General features: G+C 38.6%; 2 protein-coding genes across 3 annotated transcripts in view; both read right to left on the bottom strand.

Moving 5' to 3' along the window:
- The window catches only part of LOC129631957 (zinc finger protein 569), a 159,090-nt gene that overhangs the window by 114,050 nt on the left and 31,369 nt on the right, over positions 1-13,671 (bottom strand). The window lies entirely within an intron of this gene.
- Positions 6,231-13,671, bottom strand: part of LOC129631970 (zinc finger protein 571-like) — a 38,444-nt gene continuing 31,003 nt past the window's right edge. Inside the window, 3 exon segments of the mRNA XM_055553365.1 lie at positions 6,231-8,436; positions 12,810-12,905; positions 13,176-13,302. Of these exon segments, the coding sequence (XP_055409340.1) occupies positions 7,404-8,393 (990 nt within the window). The 5' untranslated portion in view covers positions 8,394-8,436; positions 12,810-12,905; positions 13,176-13,302 and the 3' untranslated portion in view covers positions 6,231-7,403.

The raw sequence follows: 13,671 nt of genomic DNA on the forward strand, positions 1-13,671 counted from the left end.
GCTTTCCAGAGGATGGAATGTGAGTTACGTTCATCTGCCAGATCTGATGTGGCTTCAGGCCACAGGGATTAACTCCCCCGGCTTCTGTTGGAGAGGTGATTATCACAACCATCTGACACTTAGGACAAGTCTGCACAATGTTAAGTTTGAGCCAAAGTGATAAGAAACTTGGTTTTTAAACATTTTGAATTACGATGTGTCAGGTCATAAAAGGCTGATGCCTCTGTAAAGATTGGAAGTAAAAGGGCATCAGCTTGAGCATTTCTTTCTGTTAAAGGCCCTGGTAAATTAGTACTAGCCCAAATATGAGTAATGTAGAATGGAAACTGTCAGTGTCTAATCATCTGTTGTAAATTTGTAAAAAGTATATACAATGTGGATGGGATAGTATCCTTAATAGTTGCTATTTCTGTATGTTTAGTGACATGTACAGAGTATTGAAAATCAGATAAGATATTAACTGCTGCTGCTGCTAAGTCACTTCAGTCGTGTCTGACTCTGTGGGACCCCAAGACGGCAGCCCACTAGGCTCCTCTGGGACTCTTGCCTGGGACTCTCCAGGCAAGAATGAAGTGGGTTGCCATTTCCTTCTCCAATGCATGAAAGTGAAAAGTGAAAGTGAAGTCGCTCAGTCGTTCCCGACTCTTAGTGACCCCATGGACTGCAGCCTACCAGGCTCCTCCGTCCATGGGATTTTCCAGGCAAGAGTACTGGAGTGGGGTGCCATTGCCTTCTCCATATTAACTGCTAGGGGAATATTTTGTAATGGGTGCATAACAGCCAGAATTTCTGCTTGTTGTGCAGAATATTCAGGTGTTTCAATAACTAGCATAAATGTGCATGTATATCCTGCTTTTCCTCGGCTGGTGCCATCTGTAAAAATGAGAGGAGTGGACGGAACAGGGTTGACACTAGTAATTCTAGGCAAAATCCATCTTGTTTGTTTTAAAAACTGCAAGATAAGCAAATCAGGATAGTGGTTGTCAATTTGTCCAACATAGTCAGCTAAAGCTAGTTGCCAAGATAATGAATTTTGAAGAGAATGTTTTAATTCTTTGGAGGTTAGTGTAGTGCAAATAAGGCAGGGATCCTGTCCAGTAAGCTGTTGAACACACTCTCTTCCTTTCAGAATTATAGTGGCTATCACATCTAAATAAGGGGTAACAGATTTTGTTTGTGAATTACCTAAGAATATCCATTCACGTATTAAAGGAGTTTGCATAATCAACCCAGTAGGGGAATGAGGGGTAGGAAAGACAAACAACTGGAAAGGCTCTAAAGGGTCTATTCTGTCTATTTGGCATTTTTGTACAGTTTGTTCTATAATTGTTAGTTCTTTCTCAGCCTCAGGAGTTAGCTGTCAGGAGCTATTAAGCTCTGGATTTCCTCTTAATAGAATAAATGGGATAAAGAATAGGTTGGAATCCTAAGTTAGGTCAAATCCAGTTAATATCTCTTAGTAATTTTTTTAAGTCATTTAGAGTTTTAATTGAGTCTCTGCATACTTGCACCTTTCGTGGTTTGATTGTAGTACAGGTGACTATATTTCCTAAGTACTGAAAAGGTTCAGTGTATTGAAATTTATCAGGAGCTATATACAAGCCAGCACATTCCAAGCATTCCTTTAGCTTTAAAAAATATTCCTGCAGGTTATCAATTTCAGGTAAGGCACATAGTATATCATCCATATAATGAATGACATATGCATGAGGGAATTGCTGTGGCGCTGGATGTAAAGCCTTGGCTACAAAATTTTGACAAATAGTGGGACTGTTAAGCATACCTTGAGGTAATACACTCCATTGAAATCTTTTATGTGGCTCTTTTAAATTAATGGAAGGAACTAAAAAGGCAAATCTAGATTGATCATCAAGGTATAAAGCAATGGTGAAAAAACAATCTTTGAGGTCAATAACAAACAAATGCCAATTTTTTGGAATCATACTAGGATTAGGTAGGCCAGGCTGTAAAGCACCCATTAGAACAATAACAGCATTAACAGTTCTCAGATCAGTAAGCATTCTTCATTTACCAGATTTCTTTTGTATAATGAACACTGGAGAATTCCAAAGGATAAAGGATTCAATAATATGTCCCTTGTTAAGTTGTTCATTAATTAATTCATGTAAATCTTCCAATTTTTCTTGTTTTAGGGGTCACTGCTCTATCCACACAGGTTGATCAGTTTTCCAATTAAGAGGTATAGGTGAGGGTGTAGGTGAAGGAAGATTAATATGAGCAGTGGCCACTAGTGAAAAGGGGGAAGCTTAAAATCTTGAGCAGCCAAAGGATAAACTCTTCCTTATTGATTTTTGCCCAGTCCCAATCCTGGTATATAACCTTGATTGAACGTAATTTGGCGACTGACCTCGCTATATTGATTTGGAGGAATATGTATCTCAGCATGCCATTGTTTCAAAAGATCACAACCCCATATATTGATAGGTATATCAGCAATATAAGGTTAGATAGTAGCTGGTTGTTTATCAGGCCCTGAACAAGACAATACCATAGCGCTTTTAGTCCTTGTGCCTGTCCCAGACCTACAATAGATATTGGAGCAGGCCTAGTTGGCCATGCTTTAGCCCAATGTTGAGAGCAGATGATAGAAACATTGGTTCCAGTATCTATTAAACCTTGAAAGTTTTTGTCACTTACATTGACTTGACAAGTGGGTCTGATTCCAAAATCTTTTCAGTGAGAAAAATAACAGCCTGGCCTATGCTTCCAAATCCCTCAGAGCCCCGCTTTTTGTTTGAATGTCCTATACTCACATAAGGTAGAATTAAAAGCTGAGCAATCCTATCCCCTTTAGAAACCTTCCAGGGAAGAATGATAGAGACCATAACCTTCAATTTTCCTTCATAATCATTGTCTATAACTCCAGGATGAATTTGAACTCCCTGGGAAATCAGTGCCGATCTTCCTAACAATAATCCAACTGTCCCCTGTGGAAGTGGTCCAAATATTCCTGTTGAAATAATAGTTGGTGTCTCTCCAGGAGTAACAATAAAATCCTGACTACTACTTATATCAAGGGCTGTTTCCTTGGGTTGCTGAGGATAATTCCATGACATGGCATGGTAATTCTGACTATTGTTGCTGGTGGGAGTAGTTGGGAGACATTTGCGGAGCCTGAACAGAATAGGCTCCCTTGTTTGTCAGGGCTGGGAGCTTGCCCCAGAGTCCGTTTCCCAAAAGTGGGGAGCCATCCTTATGAAATTTAGAATGCCATTGATTTGCCCAGTGATTTCCTTTTTTACATTCTGGGCAGAGGCCAGGGACATTCCCCTTTTGTTAATTGCCTTTTTGAAAGTTCCCTTTTTGAACTTACATTCAACTCTTGTATGTCCAGGTTTCCCACAATTAAAGCCAGTGCTGGGGGAATTTAGAAAGCCATAATCCAGTGATAGCCTGAGCTAATAAATCAGCTTTAAAGGATTCAGTTCCCACTCCCTGGCATAGCTTAACATAATCATTCAAACTAGAAATTCCTTTAAAAGGGTTCATTACTTTCTTGCAATCAGTGTTAGCATTATCATAAGCCATAATATGACATCTGCCACCTTGCATTTGTAACTTGCCATTGGATTGCCTCATGTAATCAGGCAATAAATTCAGTATAGGGCTCCTTAGGCCCCTGGAGAATTTTTTGAAAGGAAACAGAAGTCTGGCTTTTTGACTCTATTTTTTCCCAGGCCCTCAAGCAACACCTTCACAATTGTTCTATGGCTTGATCATTCATAAGTATTTGATCTTGTACTCTCCCCTGTGGACCTATCCCCATAAGTTGTTACAACGAAATAGGCATACTATGAGTCTGATTATGTGTAGCCAGAGTCTCAGCATGATCCTGCCACCAAGTTCTAAATTGAAGAAATTCCCCTGGGGCTAACAGTGTTTTTGCTAATGTCAACCAATCTGCTGGAATGAGGCAATTGCCCTCTGCCATACCCTTAACTATTCCCACCGTGAATGGAGGATTTACACCATAATTTTGCACTGCTTGTTTTAATTCCTTTAGGATTTTAAAAGGAAAAGGTTCATAAATAACCTCGTAGACTCCATTAGGGTTGTTAGGATCAACACCAGGAGCTCCCATAATAGTCACGGGAATGGCAATATGAAAAGCCTTCAAATCTCCTTCCCGTTGTACTGGCAAAATTCCTTTCTGTATGGATGAAAGATGAGGAGTGGGCATAGACTCTGGACTGAAGATGTTCCCTGCAAAAGCAGGTGGGTGGTGGAGGACAAGGGGAAGGAGGCAGAGGAAAAAAATCCTTCATCATCCTCCTTGGGAGCTGAGGGAACAAGGTTTTGCAGATGACTTGCCATTTCCCTCAGACTCCACATATTCTGGACTTTGAGGTTTTTCCAAGAGTCATCATCACCTTCATCAAAAGAATCAGAAGTCTGCAAAGGTTCCAGTACTGACTTAATTAACACCCACATACTCCAAATAGAAACAAGGAGCAGAGTTCCTTTTGCATGTTCTTTAACTTGGCTTCAAACTTTTCCCAGACTTTCAAATCTAAGGTCCCTATTGATGGGAACCAGCAGCAATATTTATCCACTGCTTACAACAATTCTAATAATCGCCCTTCACTAACAGAAGCTCCTCCCACCTTTAAGAGCTGTCTTAATAAACAAATATACAGGTGACAGTGTTCTGCACTCTAAACATTTCCCATTTTAACCCTGATTAAATGCCTGAAGGACTTACCAGCGGGAATTTTCAGAGGCCTCTCAACAGTCCCAGGTTCTGCATCACTGTAGTTTCTTTCTCTGGTAGCAGTCTTTCGCTCCAGCCCCATGTTGGGTGCCAATTGTTGTCCTAATGGTTTGGGAGCGAGTGATGAGAATGCAGACAGAACATGAAATCTGGTGCAATGGGTCGGGGGTCCCTGCAGCCTCTATTGGGCTTAGGTGGTGCAGAGTCCACTCTGAATCCAGCTTTTATTCCTAATTGCAGACTACAAGACTTTCTCAGATCTTATCTTTCTCAAGACAAACACTGTGTTAATCACATACTTCTAAATGTCATGGACTACACTGACATAGTCCAGATCTCCTTGTTTTTACTCCAGGCCATTCCCTTCTGGGCTAGTCTTGGGAACAATTGGCAAGTGCTTAGGCAGCAATCATGCCTGGTGCCAACCCAGTGTTGCAAGGTCCATGCTTTCATGATCCCAGTCATACTCCCTTCTGGGTCTGACCTTGGGGTTTGTAACAAGGCGATTATTCTTAAGAAAAACATGAAAGATAATCATTAACACAGTTTCTTAATATATGCTGTGTTTCCAGGTGCTGTTTCTGTGATTTCTCAAATTTCTCAAGGCTTTGAAAGTACATTATTAGGAATTCCCACTACACAACTGGACACCCATAAGCCAAAACAAACAAGAACATGAAGCTAAAGCTTATAATATATGCAAATATTAACTCAAAATGGATCACTTAACTGCAAAACATAAAACCATGAAAACTTTAGGAAAACATAAAAGAAGATCTCTGAAATCTGGAGCTAGACAAGGAGTCCTTAGATTTGACACCAAAACCAAGATCCCTAAAAGTAAAAAGTAATAAGCCCAGACCTTTCAAAATTAAAAACTTTTGCTCTTCAAAAGACCTTGCTAAAAGGATGAAAAGATAAGGTATGCACTGGGAAAATTTTTTGCAAACTACATATTTAACAAAGGACTAGTATCATCTAGAATAAAGAAAGCACACTCACAATCCCAACAGTTTTTTTTTTTAATATTCAACTAAAAAATGAAGGAGTAAAAGACAAAGTCATATCACCACAATGGGTAGAGATGGCAAAAAAGCACATCATCATGAGCCACTAGGGAAATGGAAATTACAACCACAAAGAGATTATCACTATACACCTATCAGAATGACTAAGATAAAAAGTGAAAAAGTCAAATGCTGGTAGAGCTACAGAGAAAAACTGGGTCACTCATGTTCCTGATGGAAATATAAAATGGAAAAGCCACTTTGGAAAATGATTTGTCCATTTCTTGTAAGAGAAGCATTCATTTAAACCTACTCTCTTAAATGTTTATACCAGAGAAATGGAAATTTAAGTTCATGCAAAAACTTATATAAAAATGTTCAAAAGCAGCTTTATTTTTAACAGCAAAATATTTTTCTCCCCTTAGGGTTCCCTTTTAGTAAGAATTTTGATTCAGAACGAAGTATAATTGCACATTAATTATACTAGAATGTTTTGTTCCAAAATGATTATCTGACACTTAGTAAAAGTGATGAAAGATTTACCTTGTGTACTGTATTTGTCTCTGGTGGCCCTGATGGTAAAGAATCTGCCTGCAATGTGGGAGATCTGGGTTTGGTCCCTGGGTTGGGAAGATCCCCCAGAGAAGGGAATGGCAACCCACTCCAGTATTCATGCCTGGAGAATTCCATGGACTGAGGAGCCTGGAAAGCTATCGTCCATGGGGTTGCAAAGAGTCATACATTACTGAATAACTAACACTTCACTCTCACTGTATTTGTAAAGTCTCCTTCTCTTTTGAATTCTGTAATATGATTAAAACACAAAATAAAAGTAATCTTTACAATAAAAGGTAACATTTACTAAGCATTAACTATGTAGTACACATTTCTATAGGCTCTATATGTATTTACTCCTTTAAACTGCAGAAAACCATGATGAAATTTGTGTTATCAATGTATTAGTAAGGAGGAAACTAAAACAAACAGGGGTTAAGTAACTTTCCCAAAGAAACACCCAGACAGGTGGAGCTCAAATGATGCTGAACAAGAGAATGATGCTGAACGAGAGAACCCTACCTTTTAGGATTGAGCTCTCATATGAATCATTGTCTAGCAAAGATTGAAATATGATGGAAAGTAATTCTGCACTTATATTAATCTAGCCTTTTTATTTTTTTATTTTTTTTTAGCCTTTTCAAACTATGAATTCTCTGAAGGTGATTTACTCATGAGTTTATATAAAAAAGGATACTCATATTCATGATTTGAATTTTCTGATATTCCAAAGTCAAATGTTATGGATAAGCATGGAAAGGATTTACTAAATTAATTTTTCACACAGTCTTTCTCCATTATGAGATTTCTGATGTTGAGTAAGGTATGAATGACATCTAAAGTTCTTACCATATGCATTACATTTATAAGGCTTCCCACCAGAATGAATTCTCTGATGTTAAGTTGTGATACACAATTAAAGGCCTTCCCACATTAGTTACATTTGTATGTTTCTCAGCAGTATGAACTCTCTGATAGTAAGTTAGCTGTGAGCTATAAATAAAAGTCTTACCACATTCCTTACATTCATATGGTTTCCAGTATGAAAAATCTGATGTAACTTAAGTTGCGAGGCACAAAATAAAGATCTTCCCACACAGCTTACATTCCTAGGGATTCTTACCTGTATGAATTTTCTGATGTTGAGACAGTTGTGAGCCATAAGCAAAGACCTTTCCACATTCTTTACATTCATAGGGTTTTTCACCAGTATGAATTCTCTGATGCTGAGTAAGATGTGAGCCACGAATAAAGGTTTTCCCGCATTCCTTACATTCGAAGGGTTTTTCACCAGTGTGAGTTCTTTGATGTTCAGTAAGGTGTGAACCACAAATAAATGATTTCCCACATTTTTCACATTAATACAGTTTCTCACCAGTATGAGTCCTCTGATGTTGAATATGCTGTGAGTCATAGTTAAAGGCCTTTCCACACCGCTTACATTCATGTGGCTTCTTACCTGTATGGATCCTCTGATGTTCAGTAAGTTGTGAGCCAAGGATAAAGGACATCTCACAATCTTTACATTTATAAGGCTTTTCACCAGTATGAAATCTATAATGTGGAGAAAGCTGTGAACTATAATGAAAGGTTTTCCCACATTCATTGCATACATAGGGTTTCTCACCAGTATGAATTCTCTGATGTCTGGTAAGTTGAAAGCCATGAATAAAGGACTTTCCACATTCATTACATATGTAGGGTTTCTCACCAGTATGAAGTCTCTGATGTTGAGAAAGATGTGAACTCTGTGTAAAGGCCATTCTACATTCTTTACATACATACGGCTTTTCGCCAGTATGAATTCTCTGATGCTGAGTAAGATGTGAGCCACGAATAAAGGCTTTCCCATATTTCTTACATTCGAAGGGTTTTTCACCAGTGTGACTTCTTTGATGTTCAGTAAGGTGTGAACCACAAATAAATGATTTCCCACATTCTTCACATTCATATGGTTTCTCACCAGTATGAGTCCTCTGATGTCAAATAAGCTGTGAGCCATAGTTAAAGGCTTTTCCACACCGCTTACATTCATGTGGCTTCTTACCTGTATGGATCCTCTGATGTTCAGTAAGTTGTGAGCCAAGGATAAAGGACATCTCACAATCTTTACATTTATAAGGCTTTTCACCAGTATGAAATCTATAATGTGGAGAAAGCTGTGAACTATAATGAAAGGTTTTCCCACATTCATTGCATACATAGGGTTTCTCACCAGTATGAATTCTCTGATGTCTGGTAAGTTGAAAGCCATGAATAAAGGACTTTCCACATTCACTACATATGCAGGGTTTCTCACCAGTGTGACATCTCTGCTGTTGCGAAAGATGTGAAGGCCATTCTACATTCTTTACACACATACAGCTTTTCACCAGTATGAATTCTCTGATGGTGAGTAAGCTGTGAACCACGAATAAAGGACTTTCCACATTCCTTACACTCATAGTGTTTCTTACCAGTGTGAATTCTCTCATGCTGAGTAAGTTCTGAGTCACAAATAAAAGTCTTTCCACATTCTTTACATTCAAAGGAATGGGGAAATTTTTCCAAACCATAACTTGATAAAAAAAAAAAAAAAAGACCACATTAGAGTTAAAAAAAAAAAAAAAGCTAGCATGTCAAAAATACATTAAGGAAAATAAAATGACAAGCCGGGAAAAAATAGATAAGTAAAGATATCTATACTTATGTTAAATCTATCTCAAAATTGCACCAGCAGGACTTCCTTGGCAGCCCAGTGATTATGACTGCACTTTCACTTCAGGGGGCACAGGTTCAAATGCTGGTCAGGGGACCAAGATCCTGCATGCTGCATAGCATGGCCAAAAACCAAAAAATAATTAAAAAAAATTTTTTTTATTGCACTAACAAAAGAACTCTGATGCATAAAGTCTTTATTGAAGCATAATTTGTTACATAAAAAGAGTAAAATAGCCCAGCTGTCGATCACTAGGTGACTGATTGAAATAATTCATGGTATAGCCACATCATGGAATACTATGAAGCAGTTAAAAAGGAATATCTCTTCATATTAATATGGAGTGGTGATTGAAATACACTGTTAATTGTAAAAGAAATGTCAAAAAAAGTATGTATAGTTATGCTCTTTGTTTGTTTTTTTTTTAGCTATGGTCTTTTTATCTTAGGAAGGAGAGAAAGTGGAAGAAGTATAAATGTAAAATACACATTTACTTATTTTAAAAAGGGGGGAGGAGTAAACCCCATAGTTACAGGGTGGGAAATGTGAAGAAGCCAAGGATAGAAGTCAGATTTCTTTGAATATAACCTGTTTTGGACATTAGACTTTGATAGTACATAATTATATTGCATAATTATAAAACAAAATTAAATTACAAGAAAGCATAGCTTAAAAATTCAAAACAGCAACAAAAAATAAAACCCATATTTTCAATTGGTAGCATAACCATACAAGGAAACTACTTCACATAACTTTAAAACATAGCTATTTGACTGTGAGATATACCCTATGAAGGGAATAGAAAACAGGCAAAACAATTATCTCAAATTGTTTTGAGTAATCATATTATTACTGGTAGTGTAGATTTTATTTTAGAGGCTTCCTGTATAATGTGGGATAGAGTGGGTAATCATGTGATATTCTAAATCCCACTATTCTTAGTGTCCATGGTAACTGGGACTCTTGGCATGAAAGAAAATAGATGCAGCTGTTAAGATTTTAAAAAGGGTTAAATAAAAAGCCTATAATTTAGATTAGAATTGAATTGGTATGAACTCATGCTATAGTTTATCTTTTGTTTTTAAATTAAGACTTTATTTCTTAGAGTAGTTTTAAGCTTACAGAAAAACCGAACAAAGCCCGGAGAGTTCCCACATACCCTCTTTCTTTGCCCCTCCAGTTTCCCTTATTAGTAATAACTTAATATTTTGTATTGGTTCAGTATGTTAGTTAAAACTGATGAATCTATATTGATACATTACTTTATTTCTGTTCTCGCTAACTCACCTTAGCCACACTTGCTTATCTGTTGATCCTCAAAAGCATCAAACTCATTCCTACCTCTGACTTCCTCTACTATTGCTAGTCTCTCTGCCTTAAACTAGTCTTCATGGGAATTTCATGGCAGTCCTGGGGTTAGGACTCTGCACTTTCACTGCCAGGGGCCTGTGTTCAGACCCTGGGGAACCAAGATCCCACAAGTCTCAAGGTATGGCCAGAAAACAAACAAAACCCAGAAAACTAAACAAAATAAAAAACTGCTCCTTTCCTAGAATTTGCATGGCTTACTTTCAGTTCAGTTCAGTCCCTCAGTTGTGTCCAACTCTTTGCGACTCCATGAATCACAGCATGCCAGGCCTCCCTGTCCATCACCAACTCCTGGAGTTCACTCAAACTCACGTCCATCGAGTCAGTGATGCCATCCAGCCATCTCATCCTCTGTTGTCCCCTTCTCCTCCTGCCCCCAATCCCTCCCAGCATCAGAGTTTTTTCCAATGAGTCAACTCTTCGCATGAGGTGGCCAAAGTACTGGAGTTTCAGCTTTAGCATAATTCCTTCCAAAGAAATCCCAGGGCTGATCTCCTTCAGAATGGACTGGTTGGATCTCCTTGTAGTCCGAGGGACTCTCAAGAGTCTTCTCCAACACCACAGTTCAAAAGCATCAATTCTTCGGCACTCAGCCTTCTTCACAGTCCAACTCTCACATCCATACATGACCATTGGAAAAACCATAGCCTTGACTAGATGAACCTTTGTTGGCAAAGTAATGTGTCTGCTTTTCAATATGTTATCTAGGTTGGTCATAACTTTTCTTCCAAGGAGTAAGCGTCTTTTAATTTCATGGCTGTAGTCACCATCTGTAGTGATTTTGGAACCCAAAAAATAAAGTCTGACACTGTTTCCACATTTCCCCATCTATTTCCCATGAGGTGATGGGACCAGATGCCATGATCTTTGTTTTCTGAATGTACTTTATTCATATCTCCCCTCAAATGTGAGCATCTCAGAGAGTCATCCTTAACCACTCTCTCTAAAAGAACACCCACCCCATTACTTTGTGATTTTTCTCTGCTTTTTGTTTTGCTTCATAAAAATCATCATTCTTTGTATGTTTTTATTTGCTACTATTATATTTCTTCTGCTATATCAATGGGGATAGAGAATTTTTCTTGTTTACTGCTACACTCTCAATACTTAAAATACAGAGGGTATTTAAAAATATTTGCAGGATAGACTCTCATACAGGTGTCACTGGATCAGAAATATAAAATAGTAAAATGATTACTATTGGAAAAGGAAGGCAATCTCTTGTTTGAAAATACAGGAGAAAATGAAAGAAAATCAGGAAAGTGGTAAATGGAACAAAACTGGAAAGGGGGCATGTGGGAACTCTCTGGGCTTTGTTCAGTTTTTCTGTAAGCCTAAAATTACCTTAGGGTATCACTCTGCTCATTTAACTTATATGCAGAGTACATCATGAGAAATTCTGGGCTGGAAGAAGCACAAGCTGGAATCAAGATTGCTGGGAGAAATATCAATAACCTCAGATATGCAGATGACACCACCCTTATGGCAGAAAGTGAAGAGGAACTAAAAAGCCTCTTGATGAAGGTGAAAGAGGAGAGTGAAAAAGTTGGCTTAAAACTCAACATTCAGAAAACGAAGATCATGGCATCCGGTCCCATCACTTCATGGGAAATAGATGGGGAAACAGTGGAAACAGTGTCAGACTTTATTTTTTGCGGCTCCAAAATCAATGCAGATGGTGACTGCAGCCATGAAATTAAAAGACGCTTACTTCTTGGAAGGAAAGTTATGACCAACCTAGATAGCATATTGAAAAGCAGACACATTACTTTGCCAACAAAGGTTTGTCTAGTCAAGGCTATAGTTTTTCCTGTGGTCATGTATGGATGTGAGAGTTGGACTGTGAAGAAGGCTGAGCACCGAAGAATTGATGCTTTTGAACTGTGGTGTTGGAGAAGACTCTTGAGAGTCCCTCGGACTACAAGGAGATCCAACCAGTCCATTCTGAAGGAGATCAGCCCTGGGATTTCTTTGGAAGGACTGATGCTAAAGCTGAAACTCCAGTACTTTGGCCACCTCATGAGAAGAGTTGACTCATTGGAAAACACTCTGATGCTGGGAGGGGTTGGGGGCAGGAGGAGAAGGGGACGACAGAGGATGAGATGGCTGGATGGCATCACTGACTCGATGGACGTGAGTCTGAGTGAACTCCGGGAGTTGATGATGGACAGGGGGGCCTGGCATGCTGCGATTCAAGGGGTCGCAAAGAGTCGGACACAACTGAGCGACTGGACTGAACTGAACTGATTCCTTAGGTAAACAGTTTTGTCCTCCTGGGCTCAGGATTTTTACTTCACAGGCCTAGAGGAAAAGGCATTAGTTGGGTCTTTGAGAACTTTTAAGCTAATAACTCAAAGATGTGGCCAATTAATAGTTAAACTGGCCAAAAATAGTTAAAATTAAGCAATTTTAACAATGGCCTCCCTTTGGCATATCATCAACTACTCACCTGGGCTGAGATATCTTGTCACATCCTGCACAACCTTCCAAGGCTCTTTTCCTTGCTCCAATAAGAAGAGCACATCTGGCTTAGAAATGGAAACTCCTGTTTATAAGCAGAAACGGATATGGTTACACTCTGCTTAAAATGGAGCACGTTGTTCAGCAAGTAACAAGGTCAATTGTAGAAAGATTAAGACGAAGGACCTATGAAGAATACAAAAGATACAGATGCCCAATGGAGCTGTCCATTTCTAAGTCTATAAAGCACAAAAAAATTTATTTGGGACTAGAGGTCTGAAATGCAGCTAGGCACTTGGAAACTTTTCTAAATTTTACAAAGACAGGTTGAATTATTAGGAGCAGACAAGCTTACCCAGTGAGACCAGGTTGCTGTAGTTCTCCAGCATCACATCTCTGTACAGATCCTTCTGTTCCAAGTCCAGGTATGCCCATTTCTACTGTGAGAAGTCTATGGCCACATCCTTGAACAATACTAACCTCTAAGATGACAAACCCAGTGTTAATGGTAAAACAAAAAAATATTTTCTAGAAGTAATGAGAGAAGAAAAGTATTACATAAAGTGGCCAAAAGAGAAAAAAGTTTGCAATAAGGTTAAGTAATGGAAAGGAAATTATGTGATAAATGTAGAGCACCTACATAGTTTCTAAACATTCCTATTACTCTGTTATAGCTTCTCATGAACAGTTATAGGAATGAACAAAAGCCAGGTGAGTAGAGTTCTCTGATTAAATGAAATACTCTGTGCGAGCCCATGCATGAGTGCTCAGTCACTTCAGTCATATCTGATTCACTACAACCCTATGTACTGTAGCCCACTGGGCTCCTCTATCCATGGGATTCTCCAGGC

Source organism: Bubalus kerabau, chromosome 17 (genome assembly GCF_029407905.1).
Source record: "Bubalus kerabau isolate K-KA32 ecotype Philippines breed swamp buffalo chromosome 17, PCC_UOA_SB_1v2, whole genome shotgun sequence".
NCBI classification, from domain to species: Eukaryota; Metazoa; Chordata; class Mammalia; order Artiodactyla; family Bovidae; genus Bubalus; species Bubalus kerabau.